The following is a 26,641-nucleotide window of genomic DNA, read 5'->3' as shown; positions in this document are numbered from 1 at the left end:
TCCAAGAAGCACGTTCCAAGAACCTGTCACAGCTACACGAGACACAAGAACACGAAGACTGCAGACATACGTCACCGATATACTGACAAACAGCAGCTCCCACGGAGCAAATGTCAGCCCTGGCAGCACATGGCGCTGCTTTCCCAGTACTGGGAGCAGATTCTCAGAGGGCTGCTGAGAGCACACCAACGACAGACCCAGCAACCAGGAGCAGAACAAGCATTTGCTACTCCCTCACCCCTGAAAAACCCTGTGCAGTGATTTTTTTACTCCGTCACTGCTAATCCTAACCACCCAGAGTGGGAGTTCCCACAAGGGAGAAGGGAATTAGATTTTCTCGAGGACGATAATCCATTTAAATACAGCACTTCTTAGGAGACTCGGCACTGTTCCCAGCCAGCAGCCCTGCTCTGCACACAGCCTGCCCTCTCCCATGTGCCCGAGGGGACAGAGACAGGTCCCATCCCTCAAGACCACCAAGCTGTCAGAGCAGACGGGTTTGGAGAAGCAGCACCTTCCACCAGGTCTTGCTTAATAGAAGAGCTGCTTTAGTCCAAAGGAGCATGAAGTCACCTGTGGACTTGCTCCCATAGCAGCTGCAACAGCCCTACCCCCCCTTGAAGGCTCACATCAGATACGCAGGGTTGGCTTGAAACTTGGTTGAGCAAGACCCCGAGCACACTGTCCTCCTACAGCTGAGGGCTCAGGCACACGTTGCTGCCATCAGGGGACATGCACAAGCCCATCTCTACCTCCCTGTCTCTGCTGGCTGCAAGGGGACAGCCCTCCCAAAGTGCCATCACAAAACCAACCACCAGAGAAAGGATGGACTCACCTTACTGTGTCATGCTGCATCTGCTTTACTTGCCTGGAGGAGCCGCAGCACCTCCAGACCCCCAGTGATGCTGGTCCTACGGGAGTCACTGGTGGGTCAGATGCTGAAGGCAGCTCAGGAGCAGCTGACAAAGCCCCTTTGAGCTGCAGGCCACCGCCAAGCCAGATCCCAGCACGCCTCCCCCTTCAGCAAACCAAGAAATGACACAAATACAAGCTCCCTGTTACCCAGCTCCCGAAAGTCATTTCAGACCAGAAACAGTCCAAAAAGCCAATTTTAGAAAGTACCAGTTTATTTGAGGAAAAAAATAAAATATCAGTAACAGTGGAAAATCCCCAAGAGCAATTACATAAGAGAGTCTAAACATCCCAAGAAGCAGAAACTGCTCCTGCCTTCCTGGTAGTGCCGTCCATAGGCAGTGAAGTCCTCTCCTTCCCATTCTACAGTGAGCTCTGTGCAGTTTTTCGAGCCTCCCAGAGCCTTCCATTTCCCCCAACGGACTTGCACTGGGGCCGAGTGCCTAAGTCACCCCAGAGGAGGACCCTTGGGAGAAGTGGTCTCGCAGTGATGCCTCAATACCCGGCTCCCCTGCACTCCCCACTTCGCCTGCCCAGCTCTGAGAAGCAGCTGCCACTGGCTGAAGCTGGACTTGTTCTATCGCCTCTATGAATCTGGCCTCAAGCCTACAACAAAGCCTTGGAGTAAAGAGGCTTCAGGAGTCCATGAGATTTCTAAACAGTCTTCGCAACCGTCTGGTTTTGTGCTGACTACCCAGTTAACTCCGTTTGGGGACCCACACTCAATATTTTTGTCTTAAACCGCACCAGACTTGGAGAGCTACGGGAGGACACAACTTGCGCAAAGTACAGAGGCATCGGACACGCACATTACCTTTTGCTCTCGGAGTGCTGGGGGAATTGGTCTAACTCTCAGTAGAGGTAGGAGCTATGTACACGATATATTAAGAAAGACCCACAGCAGCAGGTTCAGAGCTGGCCGTCTACAAAAGCTCAGCGCTCCCAGCTGGGAGATGCCACCAAGGCAGACTTCCAGCTACCAAAGCCAGCCTTTTGCAAGGGGCGGGCACTTGGCACAGTACCGCAGGGGACTCTGCAGTGCAGCCAGCCCCCAAAACAAAAAGTTGTCTTCTCCATACTGAGCTTCCAACACTTACTTCAAAGAGCAACCCCAGATGGCGACCTCTGCTCCAACTCAGAGGATCAAACCTGACACATCACCGACTGCAGCCTGCTTCCAGGCATGGCCCAGGACACCGGGATGGAGCCCCGGGGCTCAGGCTGCTCCCGGCTGCCTTTCCTAGCACCATCCCACTCACGCTCTAGACAAGACGCCAGACAAACAGCAGTACAAATGAGATCAAGCCTCTTACACACAGTAAGGCTGCTGAAGAATTAACTCCAGTCTCTTTGCTCTTAACTGTGTATTTCTCAGTAAAATATATAATATATAGCTCTATAGGACTGATAATAATATATTACAGGCTAGAAATACTCTCTTCTTTTCCCTACTTCAATCATATTATGAATCCAATATTGCATACAGATTAATCCTAGAAGTTATTGCCTTGAATTTATAATCAAAATTCACAGAGTAAAGCTTAAATAGTTTTCACAGAGACTCATTATATTAGTGTTTTACATAAAAAGGATAAAAGTTACCAAATGAGAAGAGCAGCCATTTCAGAAACTATAAATAATTCCATCAAAAAAAAAAAAACCAAAACAACCCAAAGCCTGAAAAAAAGTTACGGGAAAACCATAAATATCTTTAGAGTCTGCAGTAGCTGCTATAGAACGAGAAGAAACCTGTAACACACTGTAGCTAACTCTGCTTCGGTTCAGAATATGAATATAAAACAACATCTCTAGAGAAATGCCCGGCCAAAGGAAACACAAAGGGATTGAAAAAATAAATCTGAGGAAATTAAAAAAGTAGATTTTTTTTTATTATTTCAAAACAATTTCTACAAACTTTATATAAACATTAGGCTATTTTCTTTAAAATTCTGTTATTAAAAAAATCCTACAAGCAATCCTTAAAAAAAAGGTAAGAGACTGAAGGCAAGGAAAGGGTGTCATCATAGCCAAACTAAACCGGCTGTCCTGATTTCATGGACTAATGACCCTTGCCTGGGGCTGACAGAAGAGACAGAAGTCTCCTGGGGAGGACATTCCCATAGGGCCTTTATAGCATTCAGGGATTTTGAGCCCCTATGGGCCTTCTACTCCCTGATAAGGCAACATTATCTGTAGTGTAAGAGATTCATAAATAGTTCTCCGCAAAAATGCTTCACAACAGCCTGCTGCAAGACATCTACTAGCAAGGTTTATAAAAAAAGCGCCATCTTCTATAGAAGCAGCCAATCTGAGCATGGCACGCTGGATGCAAACACATGGTGGTTTTGCTTCCATACAGTCTGTTTTGTGTTTATATACCCTCTATAAAACCAAGCAGAAAATTTGGCATCTTTATTCTTTTTTACACTACCTTTAGAAAAAAAATACACTGAGGGTTTTTTTTTCAGACTCTTTGTATTTCATTGGGCCCTGGTTAGCTGTACGGGATGGGAAGGGTCATGTAGGAAGTTTGTTTTTTCTCAAAGTTGCTTTGAAATTCAATCCAAAAAGAGCATTTGTTCAGCACATCTCATCTGAGGGCACAGTTTTTCCATACAGTCTGTTTGTCCTTTGATGGGCACAAGGTGCTGCTGAGCTTTAAGCATAGAACTCATTTGTAGGGGCTTTCTTGTAGATCGGTTTCTTCCCAAGGTCGTAACTGCCTTCGTCCTTTTTCTTCATGCGATAGACTAAGAGGAGGATCAGGAAGACAGCAAACAGGAGGCCCACTGCCCCTCCTCCAATGAGAGCTGGGGAGGAAAAAAAGAGCAAGGAGTAAGCCTTGGACAACTCCAAACCATCAGCTACACCTCAACATCTGCCTCAAGAGTAAGCACCAGTCCCCAGAACAGCCTCCAGTGCCAGCATTGTCCATGTGCCTGTCACCATATGTGCTGGCATTTTCAGTGACAGCAGATGTTACTGGAAAAGGCCAGAATTTACTTTCAATCCAACCACAGAATAATCGCATGTTCCACATTAACCAGTTTATGTTAATCTTCCAGTTTAGTGCAAGAAAGAGACTTTGACAAAAAGACTTCCCCTCCCCATGTGGAGACAGAACAAAAACACACCCCCCAAAAAAATCCCACCACAACCCACAAACAGCATCAGCTCCAGGAAAATGCTATAGCTCCGACTCGAACGCTTTGTTAACTACCTGTGTGACCACGCTCTGGGGCCTCTGTATTTCAATTAAACCACAACATCCTGCTACCACCACCACCACCCTCCAAAAAATATCCCAACACCAAAACCCACAAACCTGCAAAAAAACCCACCAAGATTTTCTCTCTGCTCACACCAAGGGAGGCTACAAGACTTCAGTGAAGTTTATCCTTTGCTGTGACACCTACTCATTGCACTGTATCGACTTCTTTATTAGGTGGCTTTGCAACCTACTCTTCCAGTCACTCCTCCGACTGGGAGGATGGCTGCAGATTGGTAAAATGTGCCAAGGTTTGTACTCAGACCATCAGGCCAAGTGCTTGATGAAGCACACCTTTAGACAGGTCTGTCTCACATGCCAAGGGGAAGCCAGCTGTTTGGTTTCGCTCTAGACAGAGGTGCTTCAATTCGTAACAGTTGACTAGGTGTTCAGATCCCTCAGAGGGGTTGTTTGGCTCCCGGCAAGGCTCAGAAAAGGAAGGACTTGGGCAGAGGTTAGAAGGAAAATGCCTGCATTTCATACGAAAGTCTATGATATTGATTCATGACTAGATACGCCTCTTGTTGAGGTAGTTAGTATCTGGGTGCAGAGCAGCTGCCACATGACTTGGGAGGCACTTGAGCCAACAGCCAGCTGGCAGGTGCCAAAACAAGTTGTTTACCCCAGCAAGGCAAGCAGCAGGCTCTGCTGCTGCGTAAGGACCGAAGGCAGAAGTGACCCTGCCACAGCTGATCGCAGAGGTAACGCATCTCACTCCCACAGTCAGCAGAGAACTGCTCCCCAGAGAAACAGGGAACAACAGAAACCATCTTGATTTACAGTATTAATGATTTATCAGGACAAGGCGGATTATTACCTGTTAGGACTTCTGTTCTTTCAAAGATGCTGCTGTTGGCTGTGCTTGCCATGGAGATCTTGTTGGACAGGTTCTCTTCGACAGGTACAGCTTTGTCTGGAATGATTTCATTGTCCACCATTGTGTTTTTCTTCTCACCTTCTATCTTTCTCCCAGTATCTCCAGGGATATAGTTGTCAGATACCTACAGGATATAGACACACCACACCCATCAGTAAGCAGCACCCAGCCCACCTACAACTGAGAATAGGAGGGTGTGCAGGGAAAGGAACGTTTGCTTAGTGCATTATGAGTACAGTGTTCCTGCTCATGCAGGTAGATTCATCTTGATGCCACGTCTTGTGGGGGTAGGGCATTCAGAAAGCTTCACAGACAGACTAGAGTAGCTACGTGTTGCTTAAAACATGCAGAGACAATACTTACCACAGGAGTATCTATGGTGGTCAGATATACGGCATCTTCGGAGTCTGAGTAGTCTGCAGGGGGTGGGAGGTAAAAATAAATAAATAAATAGAAGAGGACACTGAAGCCTTCCTCTCATCTCACACCATTTTTTCCAGAATTTAGACACTTCACACAATACCAGTGACTGTGGATGAACTAGGACTCTTGTTCTCTGCTACTACAATTCCCTTTATCTACTAGTACTTTTCACCATTTAAAGGCTTTAATTGCACAAGACCAGGACATGTAATCTTAAGACCAACACTCACTTCTCACAAGGGAGGGGTCTTCAGCCAGATCCATTGGCTCCTGCTGCAGATTATCAGGAGCAAGGCAGCTCTGCTATAGCTTGCTAAACTCATGCCAATGGAGGGCAACGATGTCACCACCCATCCCTAAAGGATAGTTCACCATCCCTCTAGTTACTGGATCTGCCCAAACATGTCAGGCACCAATTTCAGCACTTGTTCTTTGCCTTTTAGAGAACAAATGTTCACAAAGGGGACACAGAGCTACAGAAACTGGTTTGGGCAGGGAGCTTTGCACATCACAGAGAGTTCACTTGAACATCAGTTAGTTCTTTACGTTGTTTGGCCTCAGCTGAGATACCAACTGTAAGCCTTTTAACACTGCTTCACCAACAGATTATTATTTTTTAAGTTTCTCAGAAGTTCTTTGGAGTTCAACAAGAAAGAGATCCAGCCAGTGCAATGCCTTTTCACTTGCAGTAAGACAAGCTTGGCTGAACTCCATCTGCCCTCCCCAAGTGATTCAACGTCATGGTACAACCACTTTCCCTGCTCTCATCCATGAGTGACTACGATTCACATGGCTTTCTGATCTCCACCTGACACAGTAGTTCCCTCTGGAGCGCCAGCTGTGCACTTAGCCCATCACTCATGGGCTGGTGCTGGAAGAAATTTCACAGCATCAGCTGAGGGAGATCTATTTCCCCCCTTCCCCGCTTACCTCCAGACCCAGATGCCTCATCTATATCTAACTCATCCGAAGTTAAGTGAGGCCTGAACTCGCCAATGTCTTCATCATCTGGCAAGTCTCCAGAGGCAGCATAGCCAAGCCATCGGGCATCCATGGTCTCTGTTTCTCTCACCTGTAAATAGGGGTAAAGAAGCGTTAAGTATCAGGCAACTCCTCAGAAGCACTTTGCAAAAGGTCAGGAGTTCAAAGCCTGTGCTGAACACATCACTTCCATCAGAAGAACATTAAATGCTGAACTTCCTCTCCACCAAAAGCGTTACCTTCATCAGCCTGGAAACAGCTGAATTCCCCTAGAATTTCTCAGAACAGAAGTGCGAGCCAGCCTGGGAGGGGAATTTCCTGAGGGCTATAGATTCAGGAGGTTCACTGGAATGTACAGGGTGCAAATAACACAACAGGATCTTGGTCAGGAGTTTGTGGCAAAAGCATGTGGAAAAACAATACCTTCAGTTTGTGATGAGGAGGGGATTTGGAAGGACTTTCCATTCCCCGAGAGAACACCTGGCACCTATAGGTCAGGTTTTTGCATAGCACCAAAGCCCCACACCAAGGCAATTCATTGCTTCTTATATTAAGAGCAAACATATTTTATCACTCAAGGGTTAAAAACTGGTCTGTCAGTTCAGCTGAACTGCAGTGCAACACGGTGTGAGTTCAAGAGCACTTGTATCAATAATGACTTGCCCAAAGTCATTAACGCCCTGCCTCACCTCTTAAAATGGAAGGAAACAAACAAGTCTGTAAAATGAAATCCTTGATCCTACGGCCAGATGACTGCAGCTACAGACACACACTAGCAAAGCAGCAAGAGAGCCTCCCTGAGAACCAGCTGTTTGGCCACAATGGCAATTTACGCACCAGTGCTCATTTGCACTTGGACCTTCAAGGAGCCACAAGCCCAAACCTCCTGCCCTCACCAAGGTTAGGCAATTACCCAGAACTATTTCTCCTCGCCCCACAGCCCTGGGGCCAGCCCCTGCGAGGGTACCACAGCTATGAGCTCTCGGGTTGCTCAACACCAGCCCACAGATTCCGGCAGCTCCAGATGCTTCCACAGCCATGAAGTCACCCCCGCGGACCCCTTCCTGTACCGCAAGAAGCACGATGCAGATGGACGGGTCCCATAGCTAGGGGCCAAGCTGTTGACATTTTTTCATGCTGTCCCCACAGAAGACTGAGAAGTCTGTCTGAAGGTTTATCTACCCAGGAGAGCATTTTTAAAACATCCCTTTACTCTACAGTCCTGCACATTTGAGGGCTCTTCTTAATGAGCAGGTTTACCACAAGCTACAGCCTCACGGGGGGTGAAGATCAGAAATCCGTGGGACCTGTAGAAATGGGTGGTACCACCCGAGCCCCAGTGCTTGCTGCTTCATTGGGGCAGCAGCAAGACCCCGAGTGGCTGGGATCAGCCTTCCTCCTCTCCCGGCCAGGAGCGGCCCATGCTACAGCCCCCCAGTGACACAGACCGAGGATCTAACACCGGCCATCAATCTCACAAGCAAAGGCCACAATCAGGTGGCCGCAAGCCAGGTGTCAACTTCCTCTGCCCACAGCCCCAGCCCTGCTTCCAGCCCAGATTTCCTTGCCCATTAGCATACTGGTTTTGCCACAAACAAGGCCTCGTGGTCAGGACAAGATGGTTCTCATGTTGCATAAGGAGCAGTGGCTACTAGATGTGCTTTTCATTAGCTTATTGAGGCATCTTTGGTTTCCCCATCAATGCCGCTGGAGGATAACCAAATGAACAGCCTAGAGGGCACGGAAGTGCCGAGGCCAGCTCTCCTCATAGACCCCTGTCTCCACTATGCCCAACCCTGGAACTATGTGACGGGAAGGGGGCTGGGGAGGAAGGCCAGCTGGGGAGGAATTCCCTCCCGGCCTGGAACCAGGCATTCCTAATGTTATGGATCACTCGCTCCAAGGCAAATTCATTTCAAGATATGCGAGACCCAGCCAAAGCCAGACCTGCAATGGAAACTGCTGCCAGCATGCAGTAGCTGTTCCCAGGACAGCTTCTGACCATTTCACCATGGGGCAGGAAGAACCCAATTCCCGTCTGCCCCAGCGAGGGCATCAGAGCTGGGAGCACGTTTGCTGCAGGTCCGCGTAAGCCAGCTGCTGCACCAGGGCAGATCAACGTTGGCAAGTGCCGCACCAAGCCGCACCCCTGTGCCAGCTCACACCGTACTTCATCCTGAATCACGGCCAGCTAATGTCCGAACAAGGGCAGCTCAAGAAAACCCACAATGAAGCCACCGAGCAGCTCGACAGCAGGCTGGCCTTATCAGATCAGCCCAGCCATGAGCAAAGCTGTGGCAAACAGCCACGGTGATTAGTACATGCTGCGGAACGCACCAGGTTTGGCTATCAGAAAACCCTATTTAAATCAGTGTTTACAAGCCAGAGGAACATAAGGAAATTACTGACTCACAAGCGTAAATAAGATTATATGGGAGCGTTCCCTGAACTCACTCTTCATCATCCTCTTGAGCAAGGACAGGGAAGTTCCTGGAAGCCACAAGAGCTTCTCAGACCATATGGGAAACTTTTCTTGTGGGCAGCGAGCCTCAGTTTACAGATTTGTCTGCCAGGGAAGTTAAAGGGCTGCTGGGCACCTCCAGACTTACACTCCAGGTTTCCAGACATTCTCTCCTAGGGAGCAGGCTCCTGCTGGGAGCTGGGGCATGGGCAGCCTGGGAAGAGTTAACACTGCAGTGCTCAAAGGGCATGTCTGGAGCAGGCACATTCCTTGCATACACACCTGCGAGAGGGCACAAGGCACTTTCACAACTTAAAAGCAAGGGCTTTGGGCTTCCCAAGTGCCACAAAGAGCACTGGGGAGTATTGCTTAAAAAATGCAGCCCTTTCCTAGAGGATTCAGCCCTCCCTACAGCTCCACTACCAGGCGAAGAGGCACCACGAAAGTCACCCATGCTTCTCTCTCAGCTGGCAGGCTGCAGCCAAGAGGAAAAACAGGAGACTGCCGTAGCAGGATGGTCAGCCCTTGCCAAGACATCTCTGGCCACATTCAGTTTAACACCTTCTGCAACTGCCAGCTGGAGAAGGGCTCTGGTGCTGCTTGGAGTCTGCTTTCCACCACCTGTTATCCCAGCACTGGAGCCAGGCCAGGGACTTGCTGGGAGAGTCGGACTGGGCGGCTGCACAGCCCCACCTCGCCCCGGCAGCTGAAGTACAGCCCTACTATTAATACACTCCTCTCTAGGAGGGGTCTGTACAGAAATCAACCTTTTCTGCAAGAGTCTAGTTCCAGGATTTCTTCCTCATATTAAGCAGCTTTATCCCCAGTAAGCACCGAGGGAGATTAACCAACGTGCTGGAGAGCAGAAGCTTTTCCTGCCTGCCAGTGGCAAAAAAAAAATAAAAGAGTTTATTCCCTGTCAGGCAACCAGCCCATCAGGCATGTGAGCTATGAGCGTCATTCCTGGAAAAGCTGGGCACAGAGGTCTCATGTTGGAGCCCCAGACAGGCTGCACTACTGGATGAAGCCAGACGCTGTTTGCTCAGTTCAGGCACAGGAGTCACACCCCTGGCACGCCAGGCAGGGGCTCGCAGCCCTGATATGCCCCAGCCCACCCCACTGCACTTCGTGCTCCTGGGGCCTTCATTTACAGCCCCAGCATAGCAGTAGCTTCTTCGCAAAGCAAGAGCATCAATTTACCGAGGCAGCAAGCAAAGTTTCTGTCCCATGTGTGACTTTCCCCAGCCGCTGGCTAGTTCTGGGAAATAACAGACCCAGGCAGCTCGCTTGCCCCAGCCCACATGTCCTCACCGCAGCCTCTGCAAAAACCCGTTCAAAAAAAACCCAAATGATGTTTTGGGGCAGAGACAAAGTCTGGAAGACATGGAACTGCCTTTTACGGCTGGCCCTTTTCTCTGATCAAACACACCAGTGTTCACTAAAAGCTTCTTTGAAGGGTCACAGCCAGCACGCTGCGAAGGGAGTCAGACCCGCAGAGACTCGGGCATCCAAATCCAAAGTGCAAGGAGCTCTTAAGCAAGTTTGTAACTTTGGTATGGAGACCCACCACTTGCTCCTGCGCCTCCATCCCAGAACTGTGTACACAAGTCCAGGAGTAAACAGGAGCAAGGTGAAAGTCAATCTTTCCTCGACAAAAGCACATGGAGTGGGGCCAAGCTGGGAGGTGGCAGAAGAGGGGGCAGACCTGTTAACTCTTTGTAGTCTGCAGGGACAGATACATGTAAGCTGTTCCTGGGGCTTTTCTCAGGTGCCCTGTACTAGGGAACAGTTGTTCAGATCACCTCACTTCAGTGAACAGTACTACACAAAATATCGTTCCCAGAGCTGTGCTGTCACAGACAGTGTCACCTCACACCACCACAATGCACATCTACATCAGCTGAACAAGAAAGGGCTCCTGGACAACGCAAGCAGCTGCCTGCATGGCCCAGCCTCAGAGCCTGGTTATTAAGAGATCGTTCTCACAAAGCCACCACCCTAGCCCTTGTGTTGTCCTGCATCACGAACCAAAGAGCACCGCATCCCACGGAGACTTTCCAGTGCGAGGACACAAATCTCTAAACCACCAAGCCCAACAGAGGGGATTTCCATACAGTTCACTTCCACCAAAGTCTTGCAAACAAACAAGGAAGGTTTTAAGGCTCACACAAAGTGTGCAAAGAAGCAGGGGTTAGGAGTGAGCTCACCCCCTCAAAGCACACCAGCCCCCCGAAAACAGGAAAGCAGAGGAGCCATGCAGTGCTGGGAACAGGGCAGCTCAGAGCAGTGCGTGCCAGCCAAACACGCCAACCTCCAAGGCAGGCAGCGAGGTAACAGGCAAAGACAGCTCTATCCTCCCATTAAATAAGCATTAAAAGAAAGTTATTAGAAGCAACCTGAGCTTCCGGCAACGGCAGCTCCTGCCATATGAGTAAGGGAAGGGTCTATACTTCCTCCCAAAATACCCTTTACTCCCTCCGTGCCCCAGCTCTGTGTACAGAAAAAAAAAATAATATATAAAATACAATAGTTACTTTTGTTCTGAGAGCAAAGCAAATATCAGTATTCTGATCTAGGTTGCACCTAACTCCTTCAACACATCAGCCACAGCAAAAAAAACCCCTAACAAACTCCAATCAAAAAAAACCAGCACTTGTGCCAACTCCTTCTGCCCGTGCTGGGGGGGGTGGGGTGGGGTGTAGCATTTTACCTCATTCCTGGTTAGTCTGTCCCACAGGATTTGCAGCGCAAAAAGCCTGCACCTGGCCTCTGGGCCAAGGGACAGAAGTTAAACAGCTCCCATCCAGGCACATATTTGCATGACAGGCTCACCCCGAGGCTTCCAGACATGGTTAAATACTACTGTGCCTCTGCTCAACACTTTTCAAGCAGTCCTAGAGCAGGACCACAGGCACAGTGGCTTTGCGCAAGGCCAGCCTTACCCATCTCCTCTCCAGCAGTACAGGTGCACTCCCATCACAGTGAGCTGTAAAGGAAAATCCCTAACACTTCTGAGGACCAAGGGGGAAATCAGAGACAGAGGCACAGACCAGGGCTTGCAGGCAGCTCCTGGCTGGCAGCAGGGAATAGCACTGCATCTCCAGTATCCCAGAGCAGTTCTGGCATGCAGTTCCTTTGTACCTCTTAAAAAAAGGGGGAAATCCAAACGTTTTTATTTTTTGAATTGTGCTCAGTAATACAGGCAAGGAGCAAGGTCTTGCTCAATAAGACAGAGCAAGAGCAACATGCAGGTTGATGAACCATGCGGCTGGTAGAAGCGTCACTCATTCAAGGTGACTTAAGAGAAGCATCCCCAGTCCCTGTCCAACCAGGTATTTGTCTCCCTGCAGCCACATAACCAGTCCTGCGTGCTCATACTCAGCAGCCCACGTGCTGGGGGGGGGGGCCAGATGCAGTAACGCACGTCCAGCACTAACACAGCCTCAGCCTGGGTCGCTCCCCTACTTGCCCCCATTCTCTCCGTGATTCTTTAAGCTGTGTTGCCACAAGCAGCTCTCCTGGGGGCTCATGCGGCAGCAGAGGCATAATCCCCGTGACAATCACACTGTAATCCTGGGCTCTGGAGAGCGACCCGCTGTCATGGGTGCCTCCCCTGCAGCAGGGATGAATCCTTCAGGGCTCTGCTTGCTCAAAATAGGCTTCCCTGCACTTAAAAGGTAACTGAGGTTTGGTTTTGTAACTCGCATGCGCTTACTTATTATACATGGCCTGCTCTCTTCAGACCATACCGTACGCACGTGCCCCTCCGGCCATGCCATAGAAGCAAGCAGCAGGAGGAAGGAGAGATTACAAAGGAATGAGTTCTTGTTTAACTGCTCTTGCCTGATTATCAGCCAAGAGCAAAGCCATAAAGACTGAGTCCCTTGCCAGACAGGCACATGCTGGGATCTGTTTACTGCAACAGTGGCAAAATATCTACTCTAAAAAGCAATGCCCAGCTCTAGAGACCTGCAGAGCCTGAGCAGGAAGGAGGTGACTTGCTTCCCCCCTCCAGCTAGGGGAGATAAAGCTCAGCAGGCAGTTGCAGATGGCCGTGTGTCAATCACTTGCCCTGAAGCAAATAAAGATAAGGTTTATAGGAAAACTGCAGGAGGGGAAAGCAGGAGCTCTCATGTGACTGGGAGGAAAACGACTGTGGTAGTCCCTTCACACCCCTGGAAAGTTCTCCAGGTCATGAGCAGCAATACACACCTAGTCCATAAAGACTTTGTGTTTTATGATATTTACAAACCTGATCATAGCTATTTCATACGCTTCGTGGCCCAGGGCTCAGTTCAGAAGTTGGAGAAGGCTATTCAAGGTTAAAAGGAATTCAGTTTTTCTGGCTCTCGACTCATTCTGAGTTGCCCTACTCTATACCAGAAGGCTCCTATTGCATCTTTGGCTGTGAAAGAAAAAAGGGATATACAGGACCCAGCAAAGCAGCTTTTCCATCAAGAATGACTTCTCGTGCTGATATTCAAGGCCTGGGATATTTCATATATTGTATTTCCCCGCCACACCAGGAACAGGCCGGCCCTCACTGCCCTTTCCTAGAATACGCTACACCCCAGTATTTCCCCGGACATGCACACCAGCAGAATATCCACTTGGCAAGAAATGTGTGATGTGAATTTTCAGGATCTTTATGCTCCCTTACACCAGTGTTAGCAAAATTAAGCCAGGCAGACACCCAACTTCAAAGGGTGCCTTTCCTAGCTGGCTCACCATGCAGCTAATCTCAGCTCGTTTGCACAGTCACGATTCCCAATGCTGCACTCCACAAAGGCTTCCCCTCCCACAATCCATTTTAATCTAATCAGAAGTAGTAGCCCAAAGATTTAGGCTAAGCCCAGGTGGCTGAGCTCTGCCAGCACAGTTATGCTATTTAAAGTTTTGCTCTGTTGGCAAAGCTACCCGCAAAAAATTGTAGCAGAGGAAGTTATCAGCATGAAAGCACTCAAGACAGCGTAGCCATTGCACTCCACTATCAGGCTATGCCCGTGTAAGCATTTATACAAACAAACATTTCAACAGCAGGGATTTTCCTAGTTAGCTACAGCAGCAGAGGCTGGGGTTTTCAGTGCATGGTGGCATTGTTTTGTTTTGGTTTGTTTGTTTGTTTTAATAGAGATGTTCCCGACTTGTGCAGAAGTTGGTTTGGCTTGGGCCCAGAAAGCAGCAGACACACAGCATGTGCTATTGGGGATAATGCAGCTGTACTTTGGGAAACCTGTCACTCCTGGGAGCATTTTCCTGTCTCTGAGAAGAGCTCTGGACTCCCAGCCAGGATTCCTCCCTTCTCAGAGCAGGGGTTGGAGCAGCTGGCAGAAGTTTTCCAGCCTTCCCTGACCAGGTCTCTACACCTGCACCGTCGCAGCCAGGAGCCGAGGGACTCCAGCTATTGTTTTGGTCGCTCTTTCCTTGGCTGTGCAAAGCCTGCGCTTGGCTGGACTAGCAAGTCATTTAGTAACCAACGCACAGGATCAGCTCCTCATATTCAGCCTCAGGAAATTTAGAATTAGCGCCAAGAACAGCCTGCACATAAACAGTCTCCTGCAAGATCCTGGCTCCAGACTCTGCTCCACTGCGCACTGTGGATTTGTAATAAATATTTATCTCACTGGGGAACAGAGTCTTCCAATGAAAAACTCCTGACATCAGTAAGGACTATATTTCCATTTGGAGGGACACGTTTCTCTGTTTTTAAAGGGGGACACTAGCTGACAAAAGATGCTTCTGCCACCCCCCTAGCACCACGCTGGCCAGGATCCATCCCTTTATCTACGGGTCCCGCTACCTCTCCAGCGCAGCAGCAGCACCCCACTGCACCAGGCACTGTCCTTGCAGCCACCTCATCTTATGCACCGAGATTTCTGGCTACCCTGCTGCACAAGTCCAAGGCAGGCAATTTCACAGTTGCTAACACATGTTAACATTTATTTTTATTGTTATAGTTTGACCATAACAGCAGCTACAGGGCAGGAGGCAGAGTTAGCCTCGCAGCAAGGTAAACGGGACAAGGCCACACTGCTCTGCATTCAAGTTTTCCAGCAGACAGCAGCACAGTTTTAATTGAATTGCGGTGAAGACACCTTTTCCCTTTTCAGCAGCTGAGGCAGAGCAACATCAGAAGAGAGAAATCTTTCCCATGGCAGGCTTTGCTTTCCCTGACAGGAGGCAATTTGTTTAAGCAAGAAGCAGCCTTAGTTTTGCTTGACATGACGCTAGGTGCTTGGGTAACGGTGCTACAGGTCTCCCAGCCTCCTTCCCACCCCAAGGAGTGTCTCTCTGAGATTTTAATTAACTGCTTTGATTTTTAAGTTATCCCAATAATTTGTCTAACAACAGCCTCTTGGCATTTTATAAGCAAAGTCTGAACCTCAAAGGATTTAAGGATAAAACTGACAAGAGCGCATATTGCCAGCAAAAAAAAAAGACTTCTACAAGAAACCTATTTTTGCAGTCAGCCAGCCTTCAGAAATTGAGAGGGACACAGCTACATCTTGCGTGTTTTCCCCTCCTACGCTGACATTTTCTCCAGATTCAGGATTAAGTATTTAACCCCCTCTTTTGAGACTTTCCACTCTTTTAGCTCAATTCGAACGTTTTCAGTCATTTCAGGTAATACTGCTGCTTTCCTCTCTGCCCCACACAACTCTCATTTCCAACTGTCTCTGTGTGCAGATACACGGGAAGTCAGTGCCTGCTCAAGACAAGACCATTTTCTGATCTGCCTGTGCCAACACCAACTCAACTGCTGGAGCAGTCGTATGTCAGAGCCTGGCAGCTTTTCTGCCCACCACAGCCACAGCCCGAGGCAGACCAGACGAGAGGCAGCAGGGAAGACGCTCAGTGCAGCGGGTAGCACAGACCCGCTGCCAAGCAGCACTGGCTTTGCCTGTCACCCCTTTTCTAACTAACCCCGTACGAAAAGATCCACCTCTGTGCTGCTGCGCCTCGGAAGTCTGAGTCACTGCTTCGGGTGAAGGGCCAGGGCCGTTACTCAGAGGGTGACAGCCGCCTCTGGGAGCTGTGAGGCCAGGGCAAGTGCCAGAAACCCTGAGTCAGAGCATGACTACTGCTGCCAGTCAGGGCTGACAGCGACACACAGCAGAGCTGATCCAGAGGCAGCAGCATTTACTGGGCAACCATTCAGGCACACGCTTAAAGACACACACAAAAAAAGGAAGTCTGAACTAATCTAGAAGTGCAGCCCTAACAGCTCATAAATGTAGGATCTTTTATAGCTCCTCAGAGCTGCAGCTTATTACAAGTTAAACTTTTTAACTAGGCTGCCCTGTCTATTCAGAGCCACCAAGCCCAGTCTCATCACAAGAGTCTCATTCTAGTGCAGATCGTTTGAATCCTTAATCTAAAGCATTTGCATTCCACCGAGTCTCAAACAAACAGCCACACATGCTTCGCAACAGCAGCGCGGAGGTCAGGCGCGCGCAGGGCTTGTCCCCAGCAGTTTTGTAGTGCTTCAACTGCCTTAGCTTCTGGTTTGAGGCTGCAAAAGCAGCACAAACCCTGCTGCTGTTACAGCACAGAAAGGAATAAGCTGTACTGAGTGGAGCGGGAGAATGCAGCTGCAAGGATCTAAGAGCAGGCTGAAGAGGATAAATGTTAACTCAAGAGCAAGGAAGTGTTCTAAGTGTTTTGAAGGATGGACACTCTGTTTTGTCTAGCCAAAGTGACAGCTGGGGAGTTCTGTGGGATCACTGAGCCACAGTAACTCAATCAAGTAATCTTCTGAGTCAACTTAAGTCATTTACATTGCAGACCATAGAGCCAGTTATCACACCTTCTTTATTGGTACAGTTACTATCACTGAATTTAAAACCAATATTATTTTTTTTAAAGATGAAGTCCATCGATCCATTTGAGAGAAAACTACTTAACGTTAATACACACAAAATGCAAAACACCCTAATGTTAACTTATAGCCAAGTGGATTCAAGCAGCCAGCACATTTTCAACAGAGCATTTACCAGCACCACGAGTCAGAGGGGAGGGAAAAGTAGCTGCAGCAGCTGTGCCGAAGTCTGCATGCCAAGCAGCCTGCCAGAGTCCCTCCTCTCCGCCGTCACTCCGAAGGTCAAGTTAGCAGCTTCCAGTGGAAGCGGGACACAAGTGTATCAAGAAAGCAGTAAGCCACCACAGGAAAACCATGGCAAGGTCACATTAGGCCCCACTTCAGGCATTTGAGAGCAGCAAACGGCCTCCCCAGCCCATCCATTCAGACAGCTCAAGTCAGTTAACATTAATAAAGCCATTAACAGAGGTTTGGCGGGGAAGGAAGAGAGGAAGACACATAGGAAAAAAAACATTTTCACTGTTGTTGGAGTGGATACAGGCCTTTACAGGACTCCGAAGTGCCAAGGCCTTGGGAGACAAACACCAGGAGGTGCAGGAAAAGAGAGCAATCATGTTGGCTAACAGCCTTAACTTCCTAGGGAGAAGGAGTCTCTGGTATCATGAGTCTGAAAAGCACCAAGTTCAGCTCCGATTCGCCTCTTGTGTAAACTGTTTGGAAAACTCTGAACCACAAGGAAGTGTTCTCCAGCATGGGAGCTGGCAGGCACTTAGGACAGCAGCAGTGCTGTTTTCCTGACCGTGCCTCAGGCACCGCAGGGGTGACTGCTCCCACCTGTGTGGCTACCTCCACGGTACAGACAAGGTGCTGGGCTGCAGAGGGACCGTGCACCCCTGAACTCCCACCCCATGAGCTATGCACACAGTTTGACAAGGTACTAGAGAGGCTATTTCTTTCTACACATTACAGGCATTTCATCCTACCTCTAGGTTCATTTCATCAGAGCTCTAGGTTTGGCCATCAGAAGTCATAGGCTCCTTCCCTTCAGGACTAAGGGACTTTGCCTTAGAGACCATGATGTTGCTGCTCTGTGTTTTAGGGAGGCTGAAGCAAAGCCAGGATTTGCTCTACACGTTCAGCTGCCCCGTGAGTTTGCCGAGTCAGAAGGTAAAATAAAGTTAAACGTGCAGATAGCAATTTCTTGATTTGATTGGGAGGGACAGATGAGAAACTGGGCAAAGAGCAGAAAGAACAGGCCTCAGGGATCAATGGCAGCAGGACAAGCCAAACCGGTTTTAACATTAATAATGCTGAACTACTTTCCAAACACAGCTATCATCAACAAGACACCAGCTTTGCCAATCAGGAGGCCTCCAAGCATGATTGCTTTAAACCGGCAAACAGAGCCCACAAACAGCACGAAGCCTACCCCCTCTCCCTGAGCAATCCTCTGCCAGCAGCTTCTGGGCTGGATTTCGGCTTGTCTACGCTGCTAGGGATGCACAAACACGATGCAGTGCTACATGGAGACTTTATCTGCATACTTCAAGGCAGGAAAAAGTAGGGCAGCTGCAACAAGCCTGCAGCCCATTAGCACTGCAATGGCCCCCTTGCAGCTCAGATAAACACAGAGCAAAGCCTGCAGCAGACAGGCACCTCTGCTGTGGGAAAATACCCCTAGCTTCCCTCCTGGGCTGCCAGGGGCACTTCTAGATGCTAAAAGCACAGGAAGAGCTCAGCAATGCTACTCTGCTCAAGCAAGGCAGACCGCAAGATCTTCATCAGCTCCACCGATCCCATCTCCTGTGGCTGCACTGGTGGCTTTCTGCCCATCCCCAGCTACTAAAGCATCTTTTGCAGGAACCCCATCCTTGCACAGCACAAGCAAAGGGGAGCAGCTTGCCGACAGCACCTTTGCTTTCTAAAGCACTCAGCTGGAGAGGGCCAGGGGACATCAGGAGGCACCAGGATACAGCTCCAACCACCTCCCCCAACCCATGGGAGCAAGACAATGTTCCCACATAAAACTGATGGGCTGTTGTAACGCAACCCACCCACCGCCTAAGCACCAGCGTCACACTTCCACACTTCAGTAATACTCCCCACCCTCTTACACATCGAAGATTGCTTCACGCAGAGAAATCCCATCAACACCAGAAAGCCATGGAAGAGGAAAGCAGCCAAGACATTTTTGTTTGTACAGGCTTGGGGAAATATTCAAGCACCGAATCACTCTCAAAAGCCATGCTCTTACATAAGCACAAGAAATACAATCCCTGTCTTGTAAAGAAACAGCTACCTGTCTTCACCCTACCCGCACAGAAAAATGAAGAGCCACACACTGTGCAGCTCTGCACGTTTTGGCAGTACTATTAAAAAAAAAAAGTAGCATGGGAGGAGCGCCAGCCAAACTCTCCCAAACAGTGTGTCATCCTGGTCTCCTCCCCAGCAGCCTATAACCCAAACAATTTGTTTGGATTAGGCTTTATAGTAGGCCAGTGTTACTTCTCAAGCATACACTCCATCTTAGGTAGCTTAAAAGATACAAGCAAATACCCCGTACAAGTTCCATATAAGGATTTACTAAATACATCTGTGCAAAATTTGTTGTCTTTGCAGAAATCTGATGCTTGCAGACCACTCAGTTCCCCAGGGACACCAAGTTGCATTTCATACCAAACATGGTCAATGCAACTTCCAGATGCTGTCTGCCCCAAAGGTTTGCCCTACTAGTTTGGGCCAGTTCTCAAAAAAAGAGATTCAAGTGCTTAATAGCAGGGATAAAGACATCAGATTAAAGTGGATTTGGGCTGGTGGGTCTTAGCAGAGACTAGCTGACAATTACTACAGATGCTCTCTGTGGGAGTTTCCTACTCCACAATCAGCACCCCCCCAACCCCCTGTTTCTGTTAGAGGGCAACTGAGCAGCAGAGCCTTATCAGCTCTCATCTGCCCACCCAGCCCTCAGTCCAGAACGAAGCAGTATCGATGATTAACCCTGGTTTTGAGAACCCTCATCTCCTGCAGTTACCTTAATCTCAGCAGCTCTTTCAGATTAGCAGAGGAATCTGCCCTGACTGCACTATCAGCAAGACGGACACACACAAAAACAAACAGCAGGGAAGGCAGAATCCTACATCTCTGCTTCACCATGAAAAATCCCACACGTGCCCTGCTTGAAGCATCGAAAAATGTATAACGAAGGGAAACAGTTAACAGACTCTTAAACCCCCAAGAGTAATGCACCTTTTCTATTCCCGCGTAAAAGGAAGGTTTGATGCATCTAGAAAGGCACCAGCACGACCGAACCCAGGTAAGAATGGAAAGCCCGCCCAGGTGCTGTAATTGTACTGCACATATCTAACCCATCACACATTCACAATGAGAGAGAGATTAAAGGACTTAAAGTCCACGACCAGCAGTTGGAGATCAAAGCCGTAACGGCGAGCAGTTCATTTCTATCACATACCCTTGTACCCTGTTACCGCTCCAATCCCACTAGCCCCGCTACCAGAGCGGCGCGACGAGGCTGAGCAGCGCACAGGAGAGAGAGGGGCAAGTGGGGAGCGGCACGAGGGCCGGGCACTAGGGAAGGGGCGAGAGGGCTCCGGGGGCACGGCTGGGCCAGGGCAGCGCTGCTTCGGCATCAAGCAGAGGAAGCAGCACGCAAGCCAGGAAGGACGCAGGGAACCGGAGGAGGGAACCGGAGCTGCCCCACTGCCGTTAACCCATTCTGGCCGCCCCTCATCAAGAGAGGGGCAGATCCCCCGGCGGGCGGCGGGGGCATTAGCTCTCAGGCTACCGGCAAGCGGGGACCTGCCGCAAGCACGGCCCGGCACGTGGGGAGCAGGCGGGTCACCCACCCCCCGGGGCAGGGAGCACCCTTCCCCACCGGGGCGCGCAGGCGGGGGGCGACCCTGCCCCGTCCTCTCCCCCGGCCCGGCGGGACTCACCGACTCGGCGGCGGCTGGCAGGAGGAGGCCGAGCAGCAGGGCGGCGCGGAGCAGCGGCGGGACGCGGGGCAGCGGCATGGCTGTGCCGGCGGAGCGCTGCGGAGCAGACTGCCACCCTTCGCCGCCGCCGCCGCCGCACTTATAGTGCCGGAGCGGCCCGCGGGGGCGGAGCGCTGCCGCCGCCCGCCCCGCCGGGAATGCCCGCGGCCCCCGCCCCGCGCCCCGGCACCGCGGCGGGATGCCCGGCGGGCTGGACCTGCCCCGCACCGGCGCGGCCCCTTCCCGGGCCCCGGGGACACCGTGCGGTTCGCTGCCGAAGCCTGAAACCGGGAGGGCCCGGCCCCGGCTGTGCGGGTGCGGAGGCTGCTCTGCACGGGGGGTGTGTGTCCCCACTGCCGGCGTGGGGATCGTCCCTAAGGGATGGGGAAAGGCGAGGGGGGGGGGGGGGCGAGAGAAAAAAGGGGGGGGTGAAGGAAAAGGAGCGGGGGAGACAGATAACGCAGCATCCGCTTTTGAAGCATTCCACAAGTGACAGCCTCACATTTACAGAAAACCGAGCAGGACTCTGTGACTCGCAGCGTGTCATCACTTTGGTTATCAGGCAGGGTGTTACATCACAGGGTTGTTGAAGATGGAAAATGAAACCGCTCCGTCTGTTTTCTCTGCAAATGGCAAGTGCAAAAAACCCACACAGAAAAAGGGGAAAATCCCAACAGCACAGTTTAACTATTTCAGTTTTTCTTCTCTCATTAATAACTTTGCCTGACCATGAGAATTTGCTTGAAAGCATCCATTTCAGCCCTTCAACAACCTGAACTACCACACTGGTACATCCTCTGTGTCAGTCCCTCGTTCACGCTCCAGTGATATCAGTTTGTACTTGACCTCTAGTTTGTACAGAATAAAATATTTTCTTAGTGGGGACACAATGCACAGATTACAAAGTGTGTGTGTGTGTGTGTGTGTGTGTGTATGATCCCATCTGCCAGGTATGGACTCAAACTCTGCTAGATCTGTTTCTCAGCCCACTCCAGCACTACAACGCTGTCGTGGGAGAACTTGGAGCCTTCCTCCTTAGTCCCACCTTAGCATGCTAAACCTAAAACCAAAAAGATCCCTAAGGTGAAGCAGCCTTCCCCATTACCTGTTCCTTTGGGAATAAATAGGTACAGAGGCTGAGAGCTGAGGTCAAGAGATCCCTCCTCAATGTTTGTTAGGACCATGCCTGCACACATGCCTGCTGGCAGGATTCCTGCCAGCACCGTGTTGAATTGGCTATGGAACCAACTGGCGTAGTATAAAGTGACAAGAAGCACCGCTCAGAGTTTAAAAAAATGAAGTAAGATCTGAAGGCAGCATACATCCACATAAGGGTAGGAGCCAGCCTGGAGGAGGCTGTGGCTGTGGTGGAGTTTCCCGTAGCACATGATCCTCTGTGCTCAGGACAGCGTGCTAACCTAGTTCACCTCAGCATCCAAGGCCACTAGGGAGGGATCTGCGCTGTGAGCTGTGTTACAACCCTGTCTTACCACCCTCACTTCATCACACGGAGGAGCTGATGAAAGTCACTCCTGGTGTGGGCAAGGAGCCCAGCTCCAGTGAGTCTCCAGCTCAGGACACCCAGCAGAGCTGAGCAGCAGAAGATGGAACGGCATGAGAGCACATGGGCTGGACCAAATGTGCAAAGACTGGTCCATACCATGACATCTGCCAGACAGAGGACAGCCTCAGCAGCACAAGGTGGCCAGAAGCACTCCGCTCCTCCCTAAACCTCTAAATGGCACCGGCATTTGTGTGCATGTGGCCGTGACCCCTCTACGCCTCCTTCCAGGTAAAGCAGCCACCAGCAAGATGTCTTCAAAACCAGCTTTCTGTATTGTGGTTACAAACACTGCTAACTTGCCTGTTAACTTCCTCTTCAAACAAGCACAATACACTGTACTCCTGGTTGTCACAGCCCTCAACACACACACCCTCCACCAAAAAGTCCCCCCTGCGCGGCACACGACAGCATCTTCCCTCCTAGGGAATTCTGCTTTGACAGAATGGGGAGGAGCCAGTCTGCCCACCTGGCCTAGGGACCACGCACATCGTCCATCGAAGTCACACCTGTACACAAGATCCTTCACACAAACTGGCAGAAATCTTGGGCTTCTAGAAACAGAAGAGAAAATCAAACTTGACCTTAACGTATTTTCCAACCTTGAGAACAAATTTACGTAACTTTACTGATGACATTTCCAAAGTGCACTGTGCAGATCCACCTCCCACACACACACACAAACTTTCTGCGACTCTGTCTCCACAGAATTCATATGGGAGGAAATGCAGCCACTAAAATTACAATATGGTTCTGTGAACCCATGACACACAACAGCCTGCTTCATCTTGCCCTTCAGATGCCCCTTCTCAAAATGTTAACATTCTCCTCTCTCTGAAATAACACAGAAAAATCAGATACATGACACTCACTGAGAGTGACAGGACAAATGGGCCCAGAGAGAAAAAATGTACAACTGAAACACACAAAAGTGAAACCTCACCGCAAGTGAGAGAAACAAGAAAAATAAAATACATGTTGAGCCACACGTTTGTTCTGGGCGATGAATTCTCACATTCAAGGCGTGTCAGTTCCCTTCTTGATTTAAAAATTACAGTTGGCAGAGAAATGACATAAGCTGGCCACCATTGTTCCTAACCCAGTGTTCACCAGTGAACAGTTACCTAACTCTTGCATTAAAAATAAACACCTGCCAGTTCCCAACACACAACACAAACATGCTGGAAGTGGAATGGAGCACCCAAATACAATGCACTTGGAGGGCAAGGGGAATCACATTTTTACACGGCAGATAAGAAACATCTAGTTAACCTTGAGAAGGCCACATGCAGAGCCCATCAAACAACTCTAAACCATAAATGCTACTGTACTAACCAGGAAAATACATTCTTCAGCCAAGCTCAGCACAGTTCCTACAGGCAGATTTTAAAATAAGCTTAGAGCAGAATCCTCAAGCACAAAGAAACTTTAAGTGGAGTTTTAAAAAAAATTTCAACTCCCAAAGTTTGTTCACTACGCTGAGCTCTTTGGAAAGACATACCTGCACGCTGCGTGGGTAGGAGAGAAGCGACTGAAAACTCATCCCACATTTTGAACTACTTAATGCCAAGTTATTCTAGAAATGTGCAAACTTAGCCTTACTGTCCCTTTAGCAAAGGTCACCTTAGCACAAATCCTACCTGCCTGGCAAGAGGGAAACAAGCCCTAGCCAAGGTCCGTTCAAATAGCACTGCCCTTTGTATATCAGTTGTTAAAATATGGATCACCTAAATAAACAGCCTTCTGTTTCGTGCAATGATTCCTGAGGAGAAAAATCAATACCATCCTATACAGCTATTTCTTATGGAAAGAATCCCTGGCTAAACAGGGCATTCTTTTTTCACATTCCTGATAAAGAAGTGGCCACGATAGTTGCATGTGATTTGGGTACATTCTCAGGGCATCTGCTATGTCCTGGGCATGTCGCCACTTCTTCCACCTGCTGCTCTTCATGACACGCAGGTGTCACGCATGAAACAGCCAGCTGGTTAAAAAAGGACATTCTAACCAGAAGCAAGGCAAGAAGCAGCAACTCTGACACCCGAGAAAGCACTATCTTTGTGTTTCAACATCCTTTTCCCCTTTAGCACATCTTTCGTTCACAGCTGTCTCTGACTTTCATTTGAACTAGAAAGGAAGAAAAGGGAAGCTGAGAATGACACTTAATTCCCCAATAATGTTTGCTTTCCAGGTCCACTTTAAACCCTTCCTGCAGAGCAGGGGTGTGAGGTGAGGGTCCCTGTGGGGAGAACATCCTCTCTTCCATGAGAAGGACATGGTCCCCTAAGCTGCAGCAGCCTAGAGAGGAGGGAGAGCTGAATTCAGGAGCACAGACAAACTGATGTGACCGTGCAACATGCCACTGTGAAATTAATTCACAAACTGGGTTGCAGCAGACTCGCAGCACAAATATCTTTGTGCCACAGCACTTCACTGCATCCATACTGGTACACTGCCAGCCCAAGGTGGGAGAGCGCCTCAACTTACGTGTCTGATATGACTGCTGCCATGTCTATCAGTTCAATTATAGGGCAGCAACCAAGCAGGGAGGAGCCTCAAATTTGGAAGGAATTCAGATCGGCACCTCCCAAAACACCAGCTCATATCTTGTGACCCCAGGGGACTACTGGATAAATCAGAGTATTGTTGCTGATGACTTTGGCTGTAGAAAGACACCCAGCAATTATACCAACAGTCCTACCTTACATTAGCTTGGAGTTTTAGCTATGACTAAACAATGAAACATTTTAGCTGGCAAAGGAAAGCCAGTTCTATAAAGTTTGAAAAGGAAAGAGGAGAGTGAAAACTAATATCTAAGCAGTGGCTTGCACATGTCAGCCAGCCAGGCACAGCAGATTTCAGGAAAGGAAACCAATTTCTACCAAGAGTTAACAGAGGAAGTGTTGAGTCTCACAATTCATGCTCAGCAACACAGTGGCAGCAGGCAGCCCTGGGATTTTCCCCTGTTCATTTCTGCACTGACTGAGGCTGGTAAGCTCCTGCAAAAATAAATTCTGCAAAGGCACAAGTGACAACTCAGCAGCGGTTGCCCACGTCCACCACGTGCTGCCTCTGCCTTGCACAATCCTTTCTAGGAGCATCAAGGGCAGGAACAGGGAGGAAAATGTGTCAAACTCGCCTCAGCACAGGGACATCCACAGAATGACGAAGGGAAAACACGCAGCAAAGCTGCACAGGGAACTTCCCATACACAGGCATGGAAAAAACATTGTGAGAGAACATCACAGATCCTAACCTGAGTTCCTGCAGCCACAAATACTCCACACTCACAACTGATGTTAGTCTACCACCTTCCGTAAGAGCTGGGCTCCCCTTTTGCCTTCCTCCTCTCTTTTCCAGGTGAAAAGGGCTCTGTGGCAACTCCTCCATCCATCGGAGCAACCCAGAGGTGCTTACTCTCCTTTTTCCAGTGGAGAACTTATCTCCAAAATGCTCCATTGACCCATGCAGCCTTGAGGACTTTGGCATTCAGATAGCAACAATTCTCACGTCTGAAGCCAAGCAAGCAGGACAGTTACTAAGGCTACTAAAATGAGCTCCAGCAGCCAAGAGCAGATCACAGAAGGGGTATGGCCAAGCATGAGAGATGCTGGCACCCAGCTATTTCATGAGGTATATAAAAAAGAAACCACTACCTACCAGAAGACACCTCCCCAAAGGAGTCAGGCCCTACACAGGACCAGCCCTGTAACGGAACAGTGCTGCCGGGGCACACCGGGGCTCACAACATCATCTTGGTGCCCTACGGCCTAAAGCGAAAATGAGCACAGCTGGGCAGCTGCTACCAACAAGCCTTGGTGCCTGCAGGAATTGGCCTAGAGATGAAAGGAAATATCCCAGGACAATCCCTTCTTGTTTGCTTAGTATCTGCATTTTTTAGCAAGGGCTGCTCTGCCGAATTATTGAATCCACTGAAACAAACCCAGCCCGGCACCGCGCAGGAGGCAGGGGCACCCCCCGCATGGGGAACAGCCGGTGCTGAACGGGGGGCAGAGAGTGCACACAATAAATAACACACGCGCGCGTTATTACACATTAAGTGTGTAATAAATCACACACGCGCGCGTTATTACACGATAAAAGTGTAATAAATCACACAGGCGCAGAGGCTGCCCGGCCTCACTCCGGGGCGCTGCCCGAGCCCCTGCCGCAGGCCCAAGCGCTCACCGCAAGGCCCGCCAGGGGCGCCGTAACGGCCGGGTCAGCTCCCCGGGCCCGACCTTGCCCCGGGCGCTTACCTGCCTGGCAGCAGCGCGGCGGAGGGCAGCGGCACCCCCCATCGCGGTGGCCGCCGGCCGCCATGGCGCGGCCAGCGCGGGGGCAAAG

At 49.8% G+C, this 26,641-nt stretch overlaps 1 protein-coding gene across 1 annotated transcript; it reads right to left on the bottom strand.

The window, feature by feature from the left end:
• Positions 1–1,109: 1,109 nt before the first annotated feature.
• On the bottom strand, positions 1,110–26,617 carry SDC4 (syndecan 4). Its single transcript, XM_055722544.1, has 6 exons — positions 26,554–26,617; positions 20,695–21,107; positions 6,411–6,552; positions 5,421–5,473; positions 4,998–5,181; positions 1,110–3,722 (listed from the first exon to the last, which is right to left on the bottom strand). Exons 1-6 carry the CDS (start codon positions 26,615–26,617, stop codon positions 3,571–3,573), a joined length of 1,008 nt encoding a protein of 335 aa, XP_055578519.1. The 3' UTR covers positions 1,110–3,570.
• Positions 26,618–26,641: the final 24 nt, after the last annotated feature.

The sequence above is a fragment of the Falco cherrug genome, chromosome 10 (genome assembly GCF_023634085.1).
Source record: "Falco cherrug isolate bFalChe1 chromosome 10, bFalChe1.pri, whole genome shotgun sequence".
In the NCBI taxonomy this organism is placed as follows: domain Eukaryota; kingdom Metazoa; phylum Chordata; class Aves; order Falconiformes; family Falconidae; genus Falco; species Falco cherrug.
The sequence above is the reverse complement of the archived record's forward strand: the minus strand, read 5'-3'. Positions and strand labels throughout refer to the sequence as shown.